At 34.8% G+C, this 25,698-nt stretch overlaps 1 protein-coding gene across 6 annotated transcripts in view; it reads left to right on the top strand.

Annotated features, from left to right (window-relative positions):
* The window catches only part of SOX5 (SRY (sex determining region Y)-box 5), a 414,575-nt gene that overhangs the window by 281,750 nt on the left and 107,127 nt on the right, over positions 1–25,698 (top strand). For all 6 annotated transcript variants that reach the window (XM_014544242.1, XM_014544245.1, XM_014544247.1 and 3 more), the window contains exon 8: positions 14,724–14,809. In XM_014544242.1, the coding sequence (XP_014399728.1) occupies positions 14,724–14,809 (86 nt within the window). The remainder of the gene's footprint in view (positions 1–14,723; positions 14,810–25,698) is intronic.

Raw genomic sequence — 25,698 nt, 5'->3', positions numbered from 1 at the left:
CAACCCCCTGATCAGCCCTGCTCTGTGCGTGACAGGGGGTGGCGCCGCAACTTCCCTATCGACCCTGCCTTGAGTGTGACAGGGGGCGGTGGCCCAAACCCCCAATCGGCTGTACCCTGAGCGTGACTAGGGGTGGCATCGCAACCTCCCAATCGCCCTGCTCTGTGTATGACAGGGGGCAGCGCCCCAACTCCCCAATCAGCCTTGCTCTGAGCCTGACCAGGGGCTGCACCTAGGGATTGGGCCTGCCCTCTGCCACCCGGGAGCAGGCCTAAGCCAGCAGGTCATTATCTCCTGAGGGGTCCCAGACTGCAAGAAGGCACAAGATGTGCTGAGGCACCCCCTCTCCCCACTGAGTGCACAAATTTTTGTGCATCGGGCCTCTAGTAGATACATATTGTCTATGAGGACTGAATAGGTCATGCTCTTGGAATATCATGTGAAATCACATATTGTATTAAGTTTAAAAGGCCAAAATAATGCAAGGTTAAACATGAGAAAAAGAATATTTCTCCCTCACATGGTAGTTCAAGCATTCATTGCTTATATGGTAATTCCATGCTATTCAGTCCCAGGCTTGTTCTCTCTCTTTAAAAATATATATATTATTATTGATTTCAGATAGGAAAGGAAAGGGAGAAAGAGACACAGAAACATCAATGATGATAGATCATTGATTGGCTGCCTCCTGCATGCCCCACACTGGGGATTTTGCCTGAAACCCAGGCATATACCCTGACAGGGAATCAAACCATGACCTCCTGTTTCACAGATCGACACTCAACCACTGAGCCACACCAATCAGGCGGCTTGTTTTCCACAATTTTGGCTTCCATGTCATTGTCTTAGATACCTTCTCCAGCTACAATATTCCCATTCCAGTTAGTGGAAAGTGCAGAAGCAGGGAGTACTATAGCTACGTATTAAACAGTACTATTTCCCTGATTTATTTTGGCTGTTTTTCAAAGAATATATTTAAACATTTCTTAATCCTATTTATATAGTCAGCTCACAATGACCCTTCACATGTTTTATAATATATTAAAGATAGCATTTGCTCACTGCAGCAATCTCAAGTAATACAGAAGTATAACAGGAACTAAAATTATCTGCCTATACTCATATACTCCTTTAATGGCACTCCCCAGAGGTAATTATTGTTGACAATTTGGCACCTATTTTTTCAGAGCTAGATATAGATATAAATATGTATTTATATAAATATGTATATATACCTCTTTATATTTAATTATAAATATGTAAAAGTAGGATATTAGCATATCTGTATGTTATAATCTATATCCTATGATACATATGTATAAAATCATGATATGTACTACATAATTTATAATGTATGTGAGAACAAATAGAGTATATTCTATTTATAAATATAAAATATATTGTGGCCATTTTTCTTCTTTTACATGTTTTACACATAAATCACACTGCATCATATTTTATTAAGCTGGACGTTCCATATTTTATTTGTTTCCTACTAATGAATACTTAAATTTGTCTACAATCTTGACAGTTTTAAGCACTGTTACAATAAACATTTTGCATGCACATATTATCCTCAATATTTGGTATTTCAATTTTGTGCATTTGTCCCTTATTTGACCATTTTTACCTGAGAAAATGCCTCTAAATTCTAATGCTGAGATGGTTAATGCAGGCTTTAAAACATTCAAAACTGACTCCTCCGAGTTCAGCTATGAATAAGCATCAGTGAGAAGTAACCTGAAACTATTAATTGTCTGAATTTAATAAATTCTTTCAGAAAAAAAAAATTAAACAAGGTATCAGAAGACCTTGGTAATCCCAACCCCATTTCATATTATTCTATGCCCTTAGGCAAGTCATTTTTCTCTTTGTGCCTTAGCTTTTTATCTTTAAGGTAGCTACACTCATTAGTAATGTCTGCCCAACTCACTTCACAGATTATAAAAATCAGATGGGATGAGTGTATGCATTCTAAAGATGTTAATTATTCTGTAATGTATTTATTATTTATTAAATGTATAAACCCGTTTTGAAAATTTAGAATGTGACAATGAAAAGGATTTCAGGAATGTATTCTAGGTCACTATATTTTTGACCATTCAAGACATTTGCATTATTTGTTTTTTCATTTTGGGGGGAAGGGAACATTCCATAACATTTGTTAATTTCTGGAGGTCTAAAATTCACCATTTGTGTAGAAAGCTCTAAGCGAGGACTCATCCCCAATTTATATCCCATAGGCTTATTGTTACAGTGGTTTAGGAAGCTTTCTGTTCTCAAACTGCAGATCACAGACTCTGGCTACATTCCAGGAGGAAGGATGTCTATCAAAAACCCTGATAGACAGAAAAGTAGAAAGGCTCTAGTGTCAAGAAATGAAATGCTTGCTAAACCTTAATACTAAAAGTGAAAAATAAAAGAGAAATAGCACTTGATTTGGTGTTAAGTGGCTCCTACAAACACCCTTCCTCCCAATCCCTACTTTCTAATACCTGTATCTTTTTGGATGCTTTTCTCTGTATCACTTCCTTACTCATAAGACATGGATGCAAAATTTAGACATAGTAGTCTAATATATAGATCTGGATATTGAAGCAGTTCCTTAATTAATGTTTCTATTTGAGCAGCTTAAAATGAGTTGTTATGCAATAGCTTAAATGATGCCTTAGCAATAATGCTGGAATAGAGAAGGAAAAGGAGACTTTTTTGATTCATTGTCACCTTTTCAAGGATGTTTAAATTTCTTAGATAATTAATCCAGGTATTTTTACTGGTACTGGAATTCATTCAATTTATGGGCAAAGACGTAAAGAAATAATGCTATTATCTTTTATATGTAGAAATGTCTTCCCATTTGGAGAGGTGTTTCTCCAAGAGTTTACTAGCCAACTAGGTAACTATTAAATTAAGTAAGATAAAGTTTTCATATGCTATGCCACATTAAAAGACATAAGTTGGTTTTTTTTGTAAAAATCTCTGACTGAAAAATGTGAGCTGTGGCAAATCAGTTAAGAACTACCAATTACCTAAAATATATATTTTAAATACAAGCAGAGGCATGGATACATGGAACAGTCTGACAGCTGTCAGAGGGGAGGGGGAAGGAGGGGACTGGAAAAAATAAAAATATCTTTTAAAGTAGCTGTATAGTCAAACAAAAAATGATTTATTAATTTTAACTTCTCAAATAAAATTCATGTGAAATATGTATATTGATTATTATTTTGAGTTTACTATAAAATATCAGCATTTCTCATAAAAAATTTTAAATAGTAAAGCCATTTTATACTACTTCAGCAAATCTATAAAGGCATTATAGATTTTCTGCATTTAGAAACACCTTCACCTTTGCTTGTGTATAACATATTAATTGTTCTGAATCTAAGTTAGGTTCTGCAGATGCTTTAGAAGAATTATAGATTTAACTACCTGAAATGAGGAATAAAGTATCGCTGAATTTATTGCTACAAAAAAAGCAAAGTTCATTTTGTTTGGATTTCCACAAGTCTAAAGTGATTTGAAACAATCACTATGAAGGACTTTGTTTTTATCATTTGTTTTTACATAAAGCATTTTTTCTAGTAAACACCTTGACCGTGCTAAGGTGCTTTAATGCCATTATAATAGTGGGTTCTTGATCATGAACAGAAATCATGTTAGGATTTAGAAAATTCATATTATTTATTTTTAATATCCAAGGGGATATGAATTGCTTTTAAAATCAAAATTTACAACAGAGATTAATTATGGAATATTATGAAAGAAGCATTCAATGTATGAAAACATTTTACAGAAGATACTTTATCTTCTCCATGTTCTTATTTCCTCTTATCTTCAAACTCTAGGCCTCTTTTTTCCTCTTCATTTTCTATTCTACCTTTGTGTTACTGGTAGCTGATCTAAAACACCATTATTGTTCAAAATATATCCTGTACAAAAGCTAATTTATTCCTTAGTATTATTATTACCATTTGCTTACAGTCTGATTCTTGTGCTAAAACTTGAGCTTTTGACATAGAAAGAATTGTCTCCTGTGTTTGATTTTTTTAATTTCTGAATTAAACAAATTATTCCTTCATTTATTCATCAACAAACATTTTAACAAACTGTATTGTATATTTAACAGAACTGTGCATTAAAAAAGTCCCTATGCTAGGACTGGGGATTTAAAGATGAGTAAAACATCATCCCTGCCTTTAGGATGCTCCTTGGGAAGAATGGGATAGACACAGATGGACTATTATAGACGTATGCATAGAATTTAACAGAACTCAGAGGAAAGGCAATGCATTTAAATCTAGGAGTGATGGAAAGCGCCAAGAATGATTTATTAGGCTTTTACATCAAATCCCAAAGGAAGAAAGGCAACTAAGCAATTGAATAAGTTTTGGGAGTGGAGGAATACAGAAATAATACTTCAGACAATTATTAAAAAACAAACAAACGCATAAACAAAAAAACACAACTTGGAGGAAGTCCAGAAAGCAAAGGTTGAAATAGGGTGTACATGAACCTATAAGCATTTTGGTATTGTAAATTAATTATAAGGCAAGGAATGGCAAATGAGTAGTTTAGGACATAAAAAGAGACAACTCGAAATATTTATAGACCTTACTTGCTGGAGGTACTGAAAAACCACTGAAAGGCTAAAAACTGGGGTTGAGATCATACTGGCATTTATTCATTCTTCCATCCATCCATCCATCCATCCATCCATCCATCCATCCATCTATCCATCCGTCCATCCAACCATCTATCCATGTTAAGCCTTACTTCTCTGGTTCAGTTTTGTTATTTTCAGTCCTTAACACACAGTATACTGTAATTAATAAATATTTTAAAACTCTAATTACAACCAATGAATATTTATTGTATGCTTGTAATGAGTAACACTTGAAAGCTGAATAGAGAATTAATTTCTTTTGCAGAGGACTGGAGGCAGGGAGCTCTTCTAGTAGTAAGAAATGAAAGCCTGGGAGTTATAAAACAAAGCTGGTGATTGATTGGCCAGGGATGGTCAAAGGGAGGGAGAAATAAAGGAGCTATTGTGCATATGTTTAAGGACATGATATGTATACATTTTTACCTTTATATTTGAGGACCTCAATAGATTCTAATCAACCTAAATATTTCTTGGTACTATATGAAATAGGTACAACTGCAGGCTAGTTCATTAAGACATTTCACTCACTCATTGCTCTGATCCTTACCTTTAAGGTTCAGCCATTCATTCATTCAGTAAAGAGTTACTGAGTATTTATTGTGCAACAGTTATTGCAACTCTTGGACTTCTCTCATCTTTTTTAATTCTTCTTTTTAATTTAAGACCAACCCCTCCTCTGATTTTTTTCTCCAATTATTTCAGTTCAAATAAAGTTTTCCCTTCTTTGATAATTACTGTCTTTCCTATTCATTTGATTTTAATCCCATGGCTTGATTCATTTCACTTTCCATAGCTGTATGTCATATTTTTATAACTGAAAATACATGAAGACAAGGACTGTAGCCTTTATTTCTTTATGTCCTCCACATAGTATTCGACATATTTTAAGTGTCTGTACATTAAATTGAATACATATATCTATTTTGAAAATTGAAGTATATATTTGCATAATGGTCTAAATATCCTATGATGATTTCTTATTAAATTAGGAATGACTATAGTACTTACTGTGAGATCCTGGAATAAATAATTTGTAGAATGAAAATAATATCTACCTTACTAAGTTGTGAAAATTAGATGAGTTTTTATAGTGGTATACACATATGTGTAAATGCATCCATATCTATATGGATGTATATATGTATGTTTATGTCTTTTAACAGAATTCTAAAGGTTAACAAATATTGGTTGCTCACATTTCAAATCAGTTGGAGAATAATAAATTATTTTAAAATTATGTTGAACCCTGGCTGGGTTGCTCAGTTGGTTGGAGCATCATTCCACAAGGTTACAGGTTGCAATGTTCAATTCCCAGAGAGGGCATATGCCTCAGTTGTGGGGTTGGTGCCTCAGTTGTGGGGTTGAGTCCCAGGTCAGGGCTTATACAGGAGATAACCAATTGATGTTTCTCTTTTCCTTCCTCTCTCTCAAATCAATCAAGCAACCAATCAATCAATAAGATGCTGAACAATTTAATACCTCTTTGTGTAAAAATATGCCTAAATTATGATTTTTTTCCTTTTTCTTCCCCTGAATCTCTTTTCCCCCATCAAACTGATCATAAAGTCTGTCTCACAAATCTGTTATGTCTTCTCTTTCCCTTATGATAAGTTTAGGCCATTATCATTCCACTAGATTTACTGTAGTAGTTGCCACACCTCTATTTGTCTCGTCTCTCTCTCTCTTTCAATCAATTCTATTCCTTGCCACAGAATTGATCTATCTAAAACAGAAATCAGACTATGTCACTTTCCTGCTTAAAATCTCTCAGTGACTTCACATTTCCATCCATGGCGTCCTTTTTATTTTTATTTTTTTTTAAATATATTTTATTGATTTTTTACAGAGAGGAAGGGAGAGAGATAGAGAGTTAGAAACATCGATGAGAGAGGAACATCGACCAGCTGCCTCCTGCACATCTCCTACTGGGGATGTGCCCGCAACCCAGGTACATGCCCTTGACCGGAATCGAACCTGGGACCCTTCAGTCCGCCGGCCAACGCTCTATCCACTGAGCCAAACCGGTTTCGGCCATGGCGTCCTTTTTAACTTTATTTTATCTTAGGCTCCTACAGAGCTCCCACCATCTGAAAGTAAGAGTGGTAAAAGCAGAGTATTTTCAGTACCAATCTGAAAAAAAGAAAAAGATTAAAAAGGGCAATCCTGGCCCTAGCTGGGTAGCTCAGTTGGTTAAAGCATCATCCCGATACACCAAGGTTGTGGGTTTGATCAGGGTACATACAAGAAGCGACCAATGAATGCATAAATAAATGGGACTACAGATATCTCTCTATCTCTCCCATCCCTTTTCTTTCCTTTCTTCTCCTCCTCTCCCTCACTTTCTCTCTCTCTCTCTCCCTCTCTCCATCTCTCTTTCTCTCTCTCTAAAATAAAGAGAAATCCTAGTTTCATTAAATAGTGGAGGCTCACTTTGTGATTCTCTAACACTTAGAAGACATGGAAAGTAGATACTAAAATGGTCATGGAAGATAATTTGCTATTGAAAGTAACCATTTTTAAGAGACACTTTAACCAATAATCTTCCTTGACACTCTTTTGCAAGTTAAGTGCTTCTTTTCTTGAGGTGTCTAGAATATCTTCCTCACTCTTCTCTGTTCATTGTATCATTGGATTTGTTTTCATGTTTATCCCCCTCACTTGATTCGGAATTGGTCTAGGGCAGGGATTTTGTGTGTGCAAGTGTATAGGTTTAATTTCTATATTTTCTAGTACCTAGAGGAGTTAATCTGGTATTTGTCAAGGAAGTAATACAAAAGTAAACCAACCAACCAAACAAACAAACAAACATGGAAGGCTAATAAGGGAAGGAGTCGCCTTATTTCAATGAAAATAATGCCAGAAACTGTCCAGAACCTTTATATTAGTTCAGTGGATGAAAGGGTATGTGTGTGTGTGTCTTTGACCTCGGGTAAAAACATACCTACTTTTGACAATCTTCCTCCGCCTAAATAAGCTTGTTAGAAAATGTTTTCCTTACCCTGTGCTATATAGCATAGAAATGAACCTTTCAGAGTGTTGCTAGAGATAATGATTATCTAAATGTTCATTAATTACATGGTAATGTACTTAACATGCTTCCTGAGGGGTTGAGTTATTTAATACTAGCTATATCATTTGTATCTATATTTATTGTAAACTACCTAATATTCTGAAAACAATTGACTAATATGCCTCAGTGTATTTTTCAACTCTTTGAAAAATTTTAGTTTTGAGCTAGAATTTTCCATACTTAGCTTTGAAATAAGAAGCAAATTAATTTTGGAAAGGCTTAGGGAAAAACTGTTCAAATGGTTAAAACTAGGAAAAAGAAAAAGAAATTACTTTTAACTAGTTGAAAGTCAATTTCAATAACTTACACATGGTTGAACTTTAAAAGTCAGAATTTTCCATTATCTATGTTTTACAAAATAAGTCCCTCATGCGGTATTTACAAAATAAACCTGTTGTAATAGTTTTTAGTACAGTTAATTGAGGGATACCACAAATAGATGACATTATTTATTTCAGTAAAATATTTTTCCTCAACAGTTTCTGAATTTTTCTTTTGACATTAAGAACTACCCTTGACCTTGTTTTTAAAGTTTTATAGATTCTTATAGTCTAGTTTAGAACACTGACACATGCATGCACTATATTTTGAATTTAATTAAAATTTTAGATATATTGGCCATTTTCACAGTTGCTGTATTTGTGTTTACTTAGTAACCTGGGACAAATTTCAATTAAAGTCAATATTTTAGGACTAAAAAATTGGTTGTAAGATAAACATGCTTCAAGTTATGTATGTTTATATGTAGAATGGAGATGTTTACTATACGTGATGCCTTAAACACAAACTTTTGGAAATTAGATACCCTGTTTATGATTACATATTTATATCTTGGAAACTATATATGATAATAGATATATAATAGCTAGAATAGTCTTTTTAATTCCCACTGCCAGTCTTTTGTTTTCTCTAATTCACTTAAACTCAAAAACATTTCTATGTGGCTGTATGTGGCAAACATTTTTTAAAAGTTTTTATTGATTTTTAGATAGGAGGAAGGGAGAGGAATAGAGAGATGGAAACATTGATGAAAGCGAAACATAGATTGGCTGTCTCCTTAACACCTTCCTATTGGGGACTGAGCCTCTAACCCGGACATGTGCCCTGACCGGAATTGAATCAGGGACCTCCTGCTTTATGTGTGGACTCTCAACAACTAGGGCACCCCGGCCAGACTAGCAAACATTTTGTATTGGTTTTCTAGGGCTTCCATAACAAAATATCACAAACTGGATGGCTTAAACCACAGAATTTGTTTTCTCACAGTTTTGGAGGTTAAAGACTTCATTCGGAGGCCTCTTTCCTTGCCTTATAGGTGGTCTTTCCCTCTGTCTTCACATGGTTGTCCTTCTGTCTGTGTTGTTTGTGTCCTAATCTCTCTTCTTATAAAGAAAGCAGTCTGTTTGAATCGGAGCCCACACAGAGGACCTCGTTTTACCCTACTTATCTTTGAGAGACCTTATCTCCAAATATAGTAACATTCTGAGATGCTGAGGGTTAGGACTTTAAGATATCAAATTTGAGAGGGACAAAATTTAGCCCATAACATATAAGTAAAATTATGTAGCTCATATAAATATTTCATATACATACATACATTAATACGTACATGTATACAATATGCCATGTGCATAAATATACACACCCACACAGTTCACCTGTGAACAGGGCAGGGATTAGGGCCCCTGACCCCAGGCAGTTGAAAATTCTTATATAACTTTTGACTCCCCAAAAACTTAATTTACCTTGGTATCCATGAAGGATTGGTTTCAGGATGCCTCGTGGATACCAAAATCCACAGAGACTCAAGTCTACTATATAAAATGGCATAGATCAATGTATACAATCAGCCCTTTGCATCTGCTGACTCCCAAACAGGTATTTACTGGAAAAATCCACAGACAAGTGGATCTGTGCAGTTTAAACCTGTGTTGTTCAAGGGTCAATATGAATGATAATTATATTAATGTTATTAAGTATACATTAATGAACTTAGGAAATGAAGAAAGATAAGATTCTAATATATGCATTTTTTAATGTTATAGAATAGTTCAGATTTTAACCAAAATGAGTCTCAAACGTACTAATGTATAATACTTAATTTGTTATTCACAATTAGATGCTAGTAATTTGCAAGTGCTCAAAACAACTATGCAGATGTTTGCTATCAATCCAAATTGATGAGTAAGTTTTTATCCCTGGGTTCCAGGATCATGTTTAAGACCTCCTACTACCTAACTTCTTTAATGATACTTGTTAAAACTTCATTTTACATCCATTGCTGTTTCATATCCAGATACACTCAAGTCTGAAGTTTGTAAAGTTTCCCAACTCCCTGCCTTCAATCTCTTTTCCCTCTATTCTATCACCTATCACGTAATCTGTCTTTCTCCCTATTCCTTCAGCATGTCCTAGTCAAACTTTGACACATTTCACCTTACCTAAAACATCTCTCCTCCCTTCCAACTGCACATTTTTGAAGGCCAAGCTCACCATTATTTTTACCTTTATTCTGTAAAGAGAAAAGTTTTCCCTTAACTCCTATATGCTCACTGATTGTCCCTACTGCTCAAATAAACACTTAATTAGAAAAGATAGCGGTTTTAGAGACAAAGTTTTATTGTGTTGTGTTTTGTTGTTTGTTGTCTCCCACAGTGCCAAGCAAATGTCTGGTCACATGGTAGATGTTATAAGTGCTTATTAACTGATTAATTCATAACAGGGAAAGTAAATTAAATAAAATGAATTATCACTGTGAAGAGCACCAAAGCCTCTATACTTCTGCTGTAGTTAATTTTAAGATTATATTCATTAAATGAAAATTATAAATGAATTATATTTTAAGTACTTAAATTGTCAAAACTAATAGCTGTCTTATAATGTTTATTTTAGGTTTGTGTAAATACAAATTCAGCATTTAAACATCTAAAATTCCCTTTACTTGATAAAATGTTATGTTTTCTAGATTAAATATTAAAAATATCAAATGTAAGTAAATTCCTATTATGTAACATCAATCACGCCCCCTTATCATTGTTTTCGCCTTATTTGCTGGTTCTTTCACTTTGGCATAGAACCATGCTATAATTTTTACAAGTATATGTCTTTTAAATAAAGTTTTATTGATCATACATTTTTCATAAGTTACTGCAGAACACCTCATTGCAATTGTTAACTTCCGCCCTTCTCAAATGAATACATATCATGTGTGGCTCTTATTAAAATTTTAATCCTAACTCAGAGCATATATCCTTGCTACCTTAACAAGTTATCTCAAAACTTAGTGGCTGCACAACTGGCATGGCTCAGTGGTTGAGTGTCTATCTATGAACCAGGAGGTCATGGTTCAATTCCCAGTCAGGGCACATGTCTGGGTTATGGGCTTGATCCCCAGTGTTGGGTGTGCAAGAGGCAGCCAATCAATGATTCTCTCTCATCATTGATGATTCTCTCCCTCTCCCTTCCTCTCTGAAATCAATAAAAAAAAATATTTAAAAAGCAAACAACTTAGTGGCTTAAAATAACAAACATTTATTTGAATGTAGCCATGCTAGGTACCTCTGGCTCAGGATCTTTCCCATAGCTGCAGTCAAGGTCTTGGCCGGAACTGTAGTCATCTTCAGGCTGACTTGGGGAGGAATCCACTTCCAAGCTCCCTCCGTTGGCTGCTGGCAGGCCTCCTGTCTTTGCTTGCTGTTGGTCAAAGAGATCAGTGCTTTGCTACATGAATCTCTCCAAAGAGCAGCTCACAACATGGCAGCTTGCTCCAAGACACAGAGGGTAGAAATGGGAAAGAGTAAGCAAAACAGAGCCAGACACTTTGTGTAATTTATTCTCAAAAATAGTACCTCATCACTTTTGTGTTCTATTTAAGAGGAGGGATTTATACCAAGGGGCATTGGGAGGCATTGGGGCTCCATCTTAGAGGCTGCCTGCCACTGTGGATTTGGGGTAGGGTCTGAAATTCTACATTTCTAAGAAACACTTGGTGATGCCAATGTTGCTCTTCAGTGACTTTCTTTCAGTAAATAAGGCTCTACACTTTATGCCCCCAGCTTCTTAATTTCAACCATCCTGTATCGATCACACTCACTCCAATTATGTTTTCTCACTGTCTACTCCACTGACATTGTCCCTGTTGAAGTTACCAATGATTTCCACATTACTAAATTCAGCATTTAAAAAAATAGGTCACTCTTTCGGAAAATCTTTCTTGACTTGGCTTCTGGAACACCTAATTTACATTTCTCCTCAGTTTTTCTGTCGTTACCTATCTCCTTGACCCTAAATGTTAGTGTATCCCACAATCCAATATCCTTGACTTCCTTTTTTTATGACTAACTTCAAAATGATCTCATGAAGGGTTGATTATAGCTTTACATTCCAGATATGTGTTGACCACTCTCAGATTTGTCTCCTGTGTGGATTTCTGCCCTAAAATCCTGGCTTATTTATCAAGTGCCTCAATGAACACCTCTATTTGGATATCTAACAGTAATGTCAAATTTAAGATGTTCAAATCGGAACTCTTTATCCACCCCCCCTTGCCTTTCCTCTTAACCAGGTCCAGACTGGCAATCTTGCTTCTCATCCATGTTTGAAAACCCAACAACAAATAGTACCGCTGTACAATCAGCTGTTAAAGTCAAAACCCTGGCAGTCACCCTTGAGTCTTCTCTTTCTCTCATTGTAAAAAAGTCATTAGACTTAGTCAGTTCTGCCTCTTAAATATCACTTGAATTTCTCCACTCTCCATCCCAATATCATCACCCTGATCCATACCATTACTATGTATTATTTATACAGAGTTCTACATCTTTTTTATTATTGATTATAGCTTCCAAATCACTAGCCCAAAGGATTTACACAACTTGTCTTTTTTCCATGCCCATCATTTTTGTTTTGTTTTTGTAATATTTTTATCCTATGGGGTAAAGTTTAGATTCTTTAAAATTGTTTATAAAGCTGTACAAAATCTGGCCCCTGATTCCCTCTTTAGCACCATTTATCTCTACTTCCCCTGAACTTCAACAATTTAATGACTAGGCTATGATAAAACCCTTCCATTTGACTCCGTCTTCATGAAAATTGTTTCCCTTGCTGAAATGCTCTTCCTCCCCTTCTTTGCCTGGCTAGCTTTTATTTCATTAAAGTTTTAGATTAAATATCACTTCTTCCTAGAGGCTGTCTTTGACCTCTTAGACTGGGTATGGAGCACCCACAATGTAGTCTATAGTGTTATATACTTCCTTATCTTAACAGTCATAACATTTTATACTGATTTCTATATTTATCTTTTTATTTTGAATTATCATTGCTCCCATTAAGCTCTTACATTTGGGAAGGCCAGATCAGCAGAGGTAGATTCAGATATTGGTATTTTGAAGCCTGAAACATATACTTTGGGGGGCCTCTTTAAGAATAAAAATATCTACACCCATACATAAGTGAAAATTGTATGTTCACTTATTAAAAGAAATTCCAACAAAGTAGAAACTTATGGAAGCTGACGAATATAAAAACATATGACCCCATGCATACACTGCTAGGGGACCTCCCCAGAATCCCAAAGCGTAAGCCTCATTAAATTCTCAGAATCCCAAAGAGTAGGCTTTATTAAATTCCCAGTTAATACACCTGTGCATATTAGTATTCTTTAGAGCTCTATTTCTAGTGTCAAGAGCAGTGCTCAACAACAGAGCAAGTACTAAATAAATATTTTTGAATGAATATATTAACTGAGTTATTGTCAGGTATACTTTTCATACATTTGACATTCAATAAGTTTTTCACAAATTGGATTTTCAATACATGTCTTATATATTAGAGAATTGTTTTATAGTTATTTTAAATTATTTGCTGTGTTCATATTCAAATAATAATAATGTACATATCTGTTTGCATACATTTGGGCTCTATGCAAAATGTCTGTTGCACCTCTTTGCAAAGTGGAAAAAAGTTTTGTATCAAAAATATACATTACAGTCCTCCTTATGTGTATATATATATGTACATGTGTGTGTCTATATCTTTATAGATTATATATATTAAAACTTTAAGGTTAATTTTTAATTACTAAGATTTACTTTTTTATATGTTCTCACAAATAGAAACCTTTGGGAAGAAACTATCTATTTTCTGTTTTCTTTTTATTTTTATAAACATTTGTCTGTGGAATAATAAAGGTACCAATATTTTATGTAACTTTAAAAGTACATTAGGCCTGGCTGAGGGTTGACCTAGGAACCAAGAGGTCACCAGTTCGATTTCTGGTCAGGGCACATGCCAGAGTTCCTGACTTGATCCCAGTAGAGGTGTGCAGGAGGCAGCTAATTGATGTTTCCCTCTCATCGATGTGTCCATCTCTCTCTCTCTAAAATATATATATATATATATATGTGTGTGTGTGTGTGTGTGTGTGTGTGTGTGCATGTGCGTGTGTGTTTAAAGTGCATTAAATGTTTTCTTTATTATGAATGTGCCCACAAGACATTATTAAAGTGGTTACTTGAATCATAGATTCAAAAGATAAGCTACTTGCCTTAAAGCTTTAGTTTAGTTTGTTAAAACAGAATTAAGTTTGTTAAGTTCCTTTTATAATAATGTTTTATAATAACATTTTAAATTTGTTGAAGAGTTGGTGCTCATATCAAGATTGTCAGGTGTGTGTGTGTGTGTGTGTGTGTGTGTGTGTGTGTTATAAAGTGCAACCCTCTGATCAATGCACACTTTTTCCTCCCATTTTTCTAAATACATCATGAAAAAAGGATGAGGTTTCCGCCTTAATTGCTTGTGCCTTTTATTCACATTCCTCTCTCAGCCAGATTTGTGAAAAGAGAGTTAGTAAAAGGCTGCACAATAGAGCTTTTCATTAGGCCTCAGCAAGGCACACAAAAGAAGGCTTTTGGAAAGAGTGAATGCATGAGTTTAATTTGCAGGTGGAGAGTAGATAAAAGGTGCTGACGCCTCTATTATTCTCTTACTTAGGTGACCCTTACCCTGTTCAGCTGATCCCAACTACCATGGCAGCTGCTGCCGCAGCAACACCAGGCTTAGGCCCACTCCAACTGCAGGTAAGTCAGGAAACAATACGGCAGAGACAAAGGTTAAGTAAATACCGAAACAGCTATTATCCTGTTAAAGCAAAATAAAACTGACTAGTGATATTTGTCTCACACTTTTTTGTTTTTAAATTTCTTTGTGCTGATCCTCAACCAAAAGTTGAGATGTTTCTTTTATGTCTTAGCCCTGTTTTAGGTACTAAAGATCACTTATTGTAATTGTTTTATTGCCTGGTATGATCTAACAAAATGAGCTGTAGTCTTGCTTTGATTACCATGTGCCATAATTTTGTCACAGAATGATCCTCATCAAGACTCAAAGAACAGAAAACCTACAAAAAGTATTCAAACAGGTACTTACGAAGCAAGGCAACTTAACAAAAACTACATTTAAAAATGTTCAAGTTGCCCAGTATTATTAAAGTACTCTCTAGGTCTCTTTGTTATCCTGCTAATGCCAGCTCAGCTGGGGAAGCGAGGGGGAAGTAGACCAAATAAGCAGGTGCCTAAATGAGCACAACATTATCCAGACATTCCAGTTAAGACCTTTTATACATATTCTTCTATATCCAAGAATGTCAATGATAGCTTGAGTAGATGACCAAGTAATTTTGGAAATTTTGTCTCTGGGTTTGAAAAGAATATCAATAAAAAATGTATTAAAGGGATCTTTTATTAACTATTTAAATATTTGAATCAGCATCCTGCATAATCTTTCCTAGTTTCTGTTGTTATGGACTTGATAGTTATGGAATTAATAGGAATAGCAGATCAGCTGATGATAGGATTAGCCGCCCCTTTCAAGAAGCGTTATATTTTTCTTCACCCAAAAGACACAGTAAACCTGTGAAGCCAGATATAAAGCACTGGTGCTTCATAAAATTAAATCATATTCATGAAATCATTGTCATGATAGGTGATCTTAGTCAATAAGGAGAACGATAGTTTTATGTTGCAGCATCAAGAGACAGATACATATGGTCAACCAAGGGGATTGTCAGAAGAGCTGGTGGGTTTCTGAAAACCCAGTTGAGCCTCACAGGAGGAGTTGAGGCACATTATGTTCCACAGAGGTTAATAATAGTCAATCCTATTTTACCTGTTCTGCAAAAATCTAGAGTGTGAGTGTCTGTTTCTTTGAGCTGGAAATACCTTGGGAATTGTTGGAGCCATGGGGACAATAAAAGTAACATGACATTTCTTATGCTTTGAAATGGCATCTGTGAAATATCTACAATATAGAAAAGTGGTTGTAATAGGTAAAACTAAAAAGAGTCGTGGAATTAAAGGAAGAGGGAAGATCATCTAGCAATAGGTTTGAATGTGAAAAAAATAAGAGTTTTAGAGATTTAGAATGCCTGCTTTCAAAGGATGTTAGATGTTCTCTTTTCCTTTCACCATTGGGTTAGCAGTAAACGGCAGCGAGGGCGAGATGGAGGCTTCCCCTATGTTTCATTGCAGGATTCTTGCAGAGTAGCTTCGTTAGGCAAACATCCAAACCTCTTTTCCTATGGAGATAGTATTATAATATTTGACACACATTTTCATTTCCATCCTTATAGCAACACATTCCCTTAAAATTTAAAGATATAGATTGTTTTTCTTTATCAGAAAACAAGAAAAAGGACACCAAACATGCTCACTTTTGCTTTAACTATAATTTGATCTATAAACAGGACAAGAATCCTTTATATAAGTGGCATTGTACCCAGATGAGTTTTAATTGGGATCACAGGAAATCATCAGTAGTATAACAAGAAAATTAATAATCTAAAACTCTGTCACGGTAAGCTATTAGCTACTATTAAAACACACACACATACACATGTTGGCTCATGATTAAAAAATGGAATTCAAATGCAGACACATCCTAAACTTATGTCATGGCTAATGGTCTGGCTTTTCTTTAAAGCGGAGTGACTCTTACCTTTGCTGGGAGTCTTACATCAGTTTACTCCCTACTCATATTCCTGACACTGTACTCACAGATCCCTGACCTTGACTTCAGCTTTCACCAGAGGTACAAAGTGGACTGTAATACTTCCCCTCTCCTGCTTTAAAATAGCATCCACATTCTTCTCCACAAACCTGCCCAGATGGGTCAGAGAAAAGCTAACCTCCATGCCTAGTCAGAAGTCCTATCTAATCCTTATCCAACATTGACCCCAACCTTGGGAAACCGTTTCCAAGAGGTTTCATCTCAGTGGAGTATAATGTATGAGGCAGTTTTAATTTTCTCCAAACTCTGCTTTTAATTATACTCTGTTAAATCTCCATTTCTCATCCCTTAATATGCCTTGAGTACCCTCCATCACGTTCGAGTCCCTTTCAGTTACTAAGATTCTTTTTCAGTTATTAAGAAATAATTTTTAGCTAATAACAGGTGGTTTAATTTAAAACATGTCATTTGGCTCTACTTTTAAAATAATTGTTCTTATCTTTATTGTTTTTTAAAATAAAGGTTTTGTTTATGGGTTTTACTTAACATAATATTACCCAAGCATTTCTAGATTCTTGTGCTAGATTTTATGCTAAGGATTTCACAAGTATTATTTTGATTTCATTCCTATTATATACTACTTTGTGTTATGTATTAATAACTCCATTTGACAATGAAGAAAACTTTGGGTCACAGGTTCCAAAAATCTATGAGTTTTAAATAATTATATTTGCTTCTCCAAATACAGGTGATATTATTTGATACTTTGGAAGCACTGCTCCTCTTAGGACTTTTGCTAACACAGTAACCTGCTAATCAAATTATAACGATGATGCTGATTAATTGGCACTAATACAAATGCTCTTTATGAATTGTAATACTGAATAAAGTAGCAGGATTCGTAATGACAGCTATCTACGTTGATTTTTGCATTTTTCATTTCATACCTCTTTATACAGATTACAAGGTGTCCCAAAAATGTATACACACTTTGAATAATTATAAAGGCAGTGTTTCTTAAAACATATTGCATTTTCAAAAATGTAATGAAATATACAGATATAGTATGTATACATTTTTTGGGACACCCTGTATTTTTGTGTGCCAATTCAAGACTCTCTTTTATTAACATCTAGATCTAAGAAGGGGCATTATAAATATATTCCCGCTCATGGTTGACTTTCTTTACCTACCATTTGTATTTCCCCTTGAAATCATCTTTTGCATAGCATTCATTGTTCATGCTTGGGTAATATTATGTTAAGTAAAACCCATAAACAAAACCTTTATTTTAAAAAACAATAAAGATAAGAACAATTATTTTAAAAGTAGAGCCAAATGACATGTTTTAAATTAAACCACCTGTTATTAGCTAAAAATTATTTCTTGTTCTTAGATATAATAATGAAATATTTACCATGCAATAAAAATACTTTACATTTAAATATCACCTTTCTGTGTACTTTTAGGTACAGTTAAAATAGTCTAAGCATTGCCTTATATTTATTTTTATAGAAAAAATGACTTATTTGGATTATGTTTATAACACATACAAATCAACATTTTACCAAGGCACCATTGTATTTATTTCTTGTATAGTGAATATCTGTCTTTGTCTCTTCTGCCTCTTAAGTCTTTCCCGAGCTTCAGATACATATGGCCAACTATTTATTGGCTATTAGTTTGCTATTCAGAGGAAATATATAGATGTTTGCAAACACCAGAAACAGAACAAAATAAAACTCACCAATTTGTTCCTTGCTCTCAACCACTCATTCTCTGGTCTTGGCATATAGCTCAATTCCATCCATTGCTTAACCCAGGAACAAGAGAGCTATACTTAACCCCTCTTCCTATGAACCTATTCTTTCTTTCCAAATACTAAATCCATCAAGAATCCATCTTTTTTTTTCCTTTGTTATTTTCCTTTGTAATTGTCACACTTCTTGGTCCCAATACCCTAATTTGCTTGCCTAATTTACTGCCATAGCCCCTAAACTGGTCTTTCTGTCTCCATCTTGCCTCCTTCAATGTACTCTCTATTATACATTAGTCAAAATGATCCTTTTGATTTTAGAAAAATCTGATCCCATCCTCCCCTTAGTTAAAGGCTTTAAATGACTCCCTGGTGTTATCAAATCCTCTCTCCACTCTCCTCTCTGTGGAGTCTCCTCTTCCTGGAGCTTTAGCAGTATTTTTCTTTACCAAGCTCTCTCACTTATCCCTGAGGTTGCAAATTAAAACGTCATTTTGCCCTGACCGGTGCAGCTCAGTTGGTTGAGCATTGTCCTGTGCACCAACAGGTTACTGGTTTGATTCCTGGTCAGGGCACAAGCCCAGGTTATGGGTTCAATACCTGGTCAGGGAGTGGAAGAGAGGTAACCAATCGGTGCTTCTCTCTCACATCAATGTTTCTCTCTCTCTCTCTCTCCCTTCCTCTCTCTGAAAAAAAAAAAGTTAAAAAAATAAAACTTCATTAGTCTGGATTAATGCAGCTCTTATGTTCCCAGAGCACACAGTATTTCCCCTCTCACATAGCACTTTGTAGAATATGTTTTAAAGCCTACTTTCTCACCTCTACCAGATGGCAAAATCTATGAAGTCAGTGACTCACTATCATTTGCACTTAATCAAGTGCTTGAAATATTTTATGGACTCAATAAATATATATTAAATGAATGGGTGAAGAGTGAATCTTAACATTAAACTTTCAATAAATTATGCACCTATTAAGCTCAAATAGCTATTCTGCTTTATAATATTGGAATTAACTGAATATTCATGATTAGTTTCCTATATAAATTTATTTTCATCCTTTAAAAAAGACAATAGCAGAAGTACAAATATCAAAAGCATAGTGGCTCGTGGAAGAAAAAAATTTATAGTCTGAATTTAATTCAATAAGATATACATTACATTTTTTAAATAAAAAAAGTATTCTCATTTAATAAAATAAGGCCATTTTGGGCACTATGGTATTTAAGAAATTACTTTTATAACTATTTTAGTCCATACTGACTTAGTCGGCTCCCACCTCACGGGGTTCTTTGTGTCCTTTGACTTCCTAACACATGTTTCCACCTTAGAGTTTTACATTAGCTGTGCCTCTACCTGAAAGGCTCTTTCCTTTGCCTGGAAGACCAATTATCTAGTTCAAGAATCTGCGCTAATGTCATCTCCCTGAGGCCTACCCTAACTAACCTATTTAAATCATAAAATAACCTTCCCATAAATATGACTCTTTCTATTTTTTGTTGTTGTTCTGCGTTCTCTCTATAGCACTAGTAATCTTCAATCATACTAGGTAACTTATTTATTAGGTTTCTTATTTACTGTCTGTCTGTTCCAAATATTCTCTAAGCTCCACCAGAACAGGAACCATTATACTTTTTGTTGTTATTCATTAATTATCTTAAGTGCTCAGAAGAATACCTAGCAAATAGCTGGCTCTCCATGCATACTTATAAAATGAAAGAAACTCTTATGAGTTAATGGTCATAATCATTTTTAATCAAAACAACAAAGCAATGTATGCTTAATTTCCTGAAAAAATAATATACATTAAAAACCAGGGAACTTTCATTTTTTCAGCTCCGATTAGGACAGTGGTTCTCAACCTTCTTAATGCAGCGACCCTTTAATACAGTTCCTCATGTTGTGGTGACCCCCAACCATAAAATTATTTTCATTGCTACTTCATAACTGTAATTTTGCTACTGTTATGAATCATAATGTAAATATCTGATATGCAGGATGTATTTTCATTGTTACAAATTGAACATAATTAAAGCATAGTGATTAATCACAAAAACAACATGTAATTATATATGTGTTTTCCGATGGTCTTAGGCAACCCCTGTGAAAGGGTCGTTTGACCCCCAAAGGGGTCGCGACCCACAGGTTGAGAACCGCTGGATTAGGAGATTCTTAGTGTGTGAGAAATCTCCAGCTCTCGCTTTCCTGTTCGTTTTTCCCATTCTCTTATCATAACCATGGACTACTGCATAAAGAATGTGTTTCAGCTTTATTAAAGTTTATGTAATTTCTTTAAGCTCGTATTTTATAAAAAGATCAAATATTGCAACATTGATTATTCCTATATTGTTTGTTAATGTATAAGAATACATAACAAGCTATGCATAAACATACGTAGACATATGAAATCTGAAGGTACTTTTGACTCAATATGGCTCACCTTGCCAATATAACAGTAAATTAAACTATTTCTAAATAGTGGAAGGATGTATTATAAAAATTATAACTAGCCAATTAGCAATCTCATATAATGCATTTACCTTCTTTTTCTTCCTCCTCAGCATTTTGTATCTCTTCTGCTTCCAAATATTCTCTTCATCTAAAAGCCAAAGATGCTTTTGACATTTATTCTTCTGATAGTGTCTCTTTTTAAAGAATGGGGATTCATTTATGTAGAAACACTAGTGCCCCGGTGCACGGATTTGTGCAAATCTAAAGGAAATTAATTAGAAGGTGGCCTGCAGGGCGGGACTGTGGTTGTGTGCTGCAGCTCGAAGGGCATCTGCAAGTGAGCGGGCTCCCTCCTACAGGTGGGGTTCCTCGGCCTGGTCTGCAGCGATCAGGTGGAAACCGACTCTCCAACATCCCCCGAGGGGTCCCAGATTGGGAGACAGTGGTTCTCCTCTCTGGTTCCAGGGTGCATCGCCCAAGAACTGCCGCTGCCAAGTCACCGGAGCTCAGCAGCTCCTGCATTGAGTGTCTTCCCCCTGGTGGTCAGTGCACATCATAGCTACTGGCCAGTCAGCCAGTCTGACGGTCACTTAGCCTTTTATATATATAGATATAGATAATTTAGCTTCATTTTAATATTGAAAAGTGAGTATAATTATTTAAGAAAAATAAAGTTACATCCTGAAACTTTTGGACTTTTGTGACTACATAAAATTACTAGGATTACCATCTATTTCTAATTATAAAATCAAGTAATGGCAGCAATCCATCTAACATTTATTTCTCACCTTCATTGTCATTAATTTGCATTTCACTTGATGGGCATCATGAAATTTTTTAAATAGTAACAGTTTCAGTGTAGTATACTATTTCTAATTTTTAACGAGGCTTCTAAGATTTGAAATTAGAAGGAAATATTTATCCACTTATTTCTCACTTTATAAATACTGTATCTGTGTTGGCCAAAAGATGGATGCCACCTGTTATACCTATAGGAAGCCAAACATGTTGACTCTAACCAATGATTAATAGTTATAAGCAAAGAAAAAAGAGTTGTTATATTTTACTCAAAATAATCAAGTAGCATTCATTCAAGAATTTTATTGAATTAATTAACCTTTTAATAGCTTTAGTTGGGTTCTTTTTAAATCCATAATAATATTTTTGAAACACAGACTCAACATTACAAGCTGTCATAAATCACATGGACCTGCAGTTTCCGAAACCAGTAATGTCAATAATATACATTTGCCAGGATAGAGGAAATGAGAGATGACGTGTGATCACAGTGGAGAATGAATCATACAAAATATCAACTGAAATCAATATTTTTCATAGCTATCAAAGGCCCATGGAAGTCAGTGGAAATGGCTTAAGATTCTATCTGATAGAGTAACATCAAGGTAGACGTGGATGAAAATTGAAGTTCATCTTTTTATCAACCTTGTACCGGTCTCTGAAAAAAGGTCAATAATTGTGACAGGACACAGATAAATGCTTCATAATTCTTAGAGCACTAGACTCTGGCTTTATGTTTCTGACCAAGAGAAAGCCCCAGAAAAATCAATAAGGGAGAAATAACCATATGGAGAGGTCTAGATGTGAAGATTTTGACCTTCTTATTGAAGGAATTACTTACAAGGATAAATACTTGTATAGCACTCATCTCTCCCTACCTAGATACTCTACTATTCAGATTAATTTTTAGATCATAGTCATTTCCATTCACGGTGAAAAATGATCACCTGCACCTCATTTCAGTGGCAACCCTGGTGTGCTGTTTGCTGTTGGACTTCTGTCTGCATGAGTGGGTTTCCTTGCAGGTTAAAAGAATGAATTCCCTCTTTTCCTCTCCCTTCAACCCTGAGCCTGCAGGGCAGACAGACAGAAGCACACATATGATTAATACAGCACAGCTGCAAGTGTGAGTCATTTGCATATGTATTAATAGAGGCAAAAAAACCCAACAACAATTAAATTATATACAGAGACATTCTGCATACTAAAGAACGTATGCAAATAGGCCTGAAAAAGTGCAGCCAACATTTTCTCTGACTTTTCCAAGCCCATATGGGCTAGAGTCAGAACCCAGCCATGTTCAAGAATCTCCTTTAAGAAAGGACCTGCTAGGAGCTACATCCATAGTTATTACCACCCCTAGGGTTCCCGGGAGCTGTTTGACATTTGGACAATGATGGCTGTACAAGCAATGTCTTTTTCATGTTATTTCTGTATTTGCTTGTTTCCGGTAGCTTTATGGTGTCTCAATACACGCTAACAGATACATCAGTACACGTGTGCTTTCCCACAGTACCCACTGATTATGTAGTTATTTGAAGCTATTGTAACTACCAATCAAATAAATGGTAAATGTCAAAATTAGATTTGAAGTTCTATCGTGTTATGAGCTAAAGTAATATAAATATTTGTCAGTGCCAGGACTTCTTGTCACAAGGCCATGCCCATTCCTTGATGGCATTGCATCTTCTCTTAAGCAAAACATTGTTAGGTTACCCCAGAATGTTTCTGGGCTAATCATCATACATAAAAGTATTGCTAGGCTCAAGGCCAAAAGTAGGAACAATACTGATTTATTGAAATGGTAAAAGTGTAAGTTTTTTAACGTTATTAATAAAAACAGAACTACTTCACTTTCTAATCGTGGTTCTATATGAAAAGAGAGAGGAACTAATATTCTTCACATTCACAGATTGCATTTATATTAAACATGTGTTCTTCAACTTACTTCTACCTTTCATTTATAGTATTAGTATCCTTAATTTATTCAAGGAATATTTCATGAAGATGAATTCAACCTTAGTTATAAACTTTTGCATAAATAGAAGTTATCACCTTAACAGGACCAATAAGAATCTTGAACATAGGGTCCAAATGAAGACAGGTGCCCCTTAAGAGAAACAAATGCTGGGGGGGGGGGGGGTGTTGTGTGTTTTTTTGTTTGTTTGTTTGTTTGTTTTGTACCAGAAAACTGTTGAATATTATCCAAGAATATCATCCATTATTTGTATGGCTAAGTCTCAAATCATGCAACTGGAACATGTAAAATTGCATTACATACTGGTGAACACAGGGCAGTCGTCTTTGTAGTTAATTTATTACATACAGAAAAATTTAGTCTCTTGGCAGGGGATAATTAGAGGGAAGAAAACAAAAAGACTAAAGTGAAAGTTTTTATTCTATTAAGACATTATCTTTAGATTAATATTTTATTACTTAGTGAGAGTCATTATAACCTAATGGTCTAAAGTATGATACCTGCAGCCTTAGATCATAGTTCTGCTATTTACAAGGTCTGACTTTAGGCAAGTTACCTAACCTCTCCATGCCTTAGTTTGCCTGTCTGTAAAATATGGGTATAATTGATATTGTGAATATTAAATGAGATAATATACATAAAGTGTTTAGAGCAATAAAAGTATTAATTACCATCTATCAAATACTATGTGCTAGGTAATAATAAATGTTTGGTATTATTAGTTACTTAATAAATGCCATTAACTGGTATTAAACTTATTTTTTATTTCCTAAAGGAAGTCTCTCAGATTATAATTTAGTAGGCGTTTTCTCTGTGGATTTACTTTTCAGGGCAGCATCTAAAGCAGATTAGTAAAATGGAGGCATATTGTCTTATTTGTGAGGTAATAATTTTATTCCCCCACGTAGCGTAATTTTAAGGCCCATCACAGGAATCTATGTGAGGCAATGAGTGTACTTATCCAAAAACAATTAAAACAATAAAAAAACTGATTATGTAGTTATTTGAAGCATAGTGCTCTATCTTTTGCTGCTATTCACTCTTTATCTCAATATTTATATCTACAAAATAAAAATGATGCCTCCGGTTGAGTCCTGTTTTTCCATTGATATGAGGCAAATGAATTGTCTCTATGAGCTGCCTGCAACTATTCTAAATAAATATTTTATAAAATTTATAATAAGTTATTTACATAGATGCTTTTCATGTGATATACACGTTTAAATAATATAAGAAAGATTTTCCGACATAACCCTTCAAAGCTTACTCTTTGCCTAGAGTGCATACTAAGGCACATGTATCTTATTCTATTCCTTTAGAATAGCTAAGCTATTTCTCATATAAATCTGAAAAAATTTATAATTTGCATTACTTCTTAGTTTCAAACTTAAATGGGAAAGCAAATTATTTTTATAAACCCCATAATTTCCTGGAATTTTAATTATGCAGCAAATATTCTTTGTAAGCTATTAAGCTAAGCATAAAGAATGCAGATGAATCAGTTAGGAATACTTGGTGTCATAGAAGAGTTTGAAATAAAGAGAATGTATTGAATGTGAGTATGAGATAGAATTTGAAGGAAGTCATACAACCTCCTGTCCTAACAAGTATATTTGAAATGGAAAGGACCACAGAGACTGTTAAAAACAGTTGTTTCAAACTCTTTTAAAAAGCTTCAGTGGCTTTAAGCACCCCAAACAGTACCATTCACTTTTACTTCTTTATACATTGACTTCTACTGCCTAAGAGTATTCAAATGAAAGATTCTGCTGCGGAAACAAACTTGAAAACACAGAACTACTTAAAAACCATTCTTCTATTCCAACTCCTTAATGTTATTGATGAGGCAATTTAGGCTCTAAGTAGTGACCTGGCTAAGTCAGACATTAACAGAAATGTGCCTGAAATCTTAGCAACTGAAAGTTTTTTCCCATTTTCCCATGGTTTCCTTAAAAATAAATGTATATGTTTATATATATA

Source organism: Myotis brandtii, unplaced genomic scaffold (assembly GCF_000412655.1).
Source record: "Myotis brandtii unplaced genomic scaffold, ASM41265v1 scaffold358, whole genome shotgun sequence".
Lineage (NCBI taxonomy): Eukaryota > Metazoa > Chordata > Mammalia > Chiroptera > Vespertilionidae > Myotis > Myotis brandtii.
Note: the sequence above shows the minus strand (reverse complement) of the source record. Positions and strands in the feature narration are given on the sequence as shown.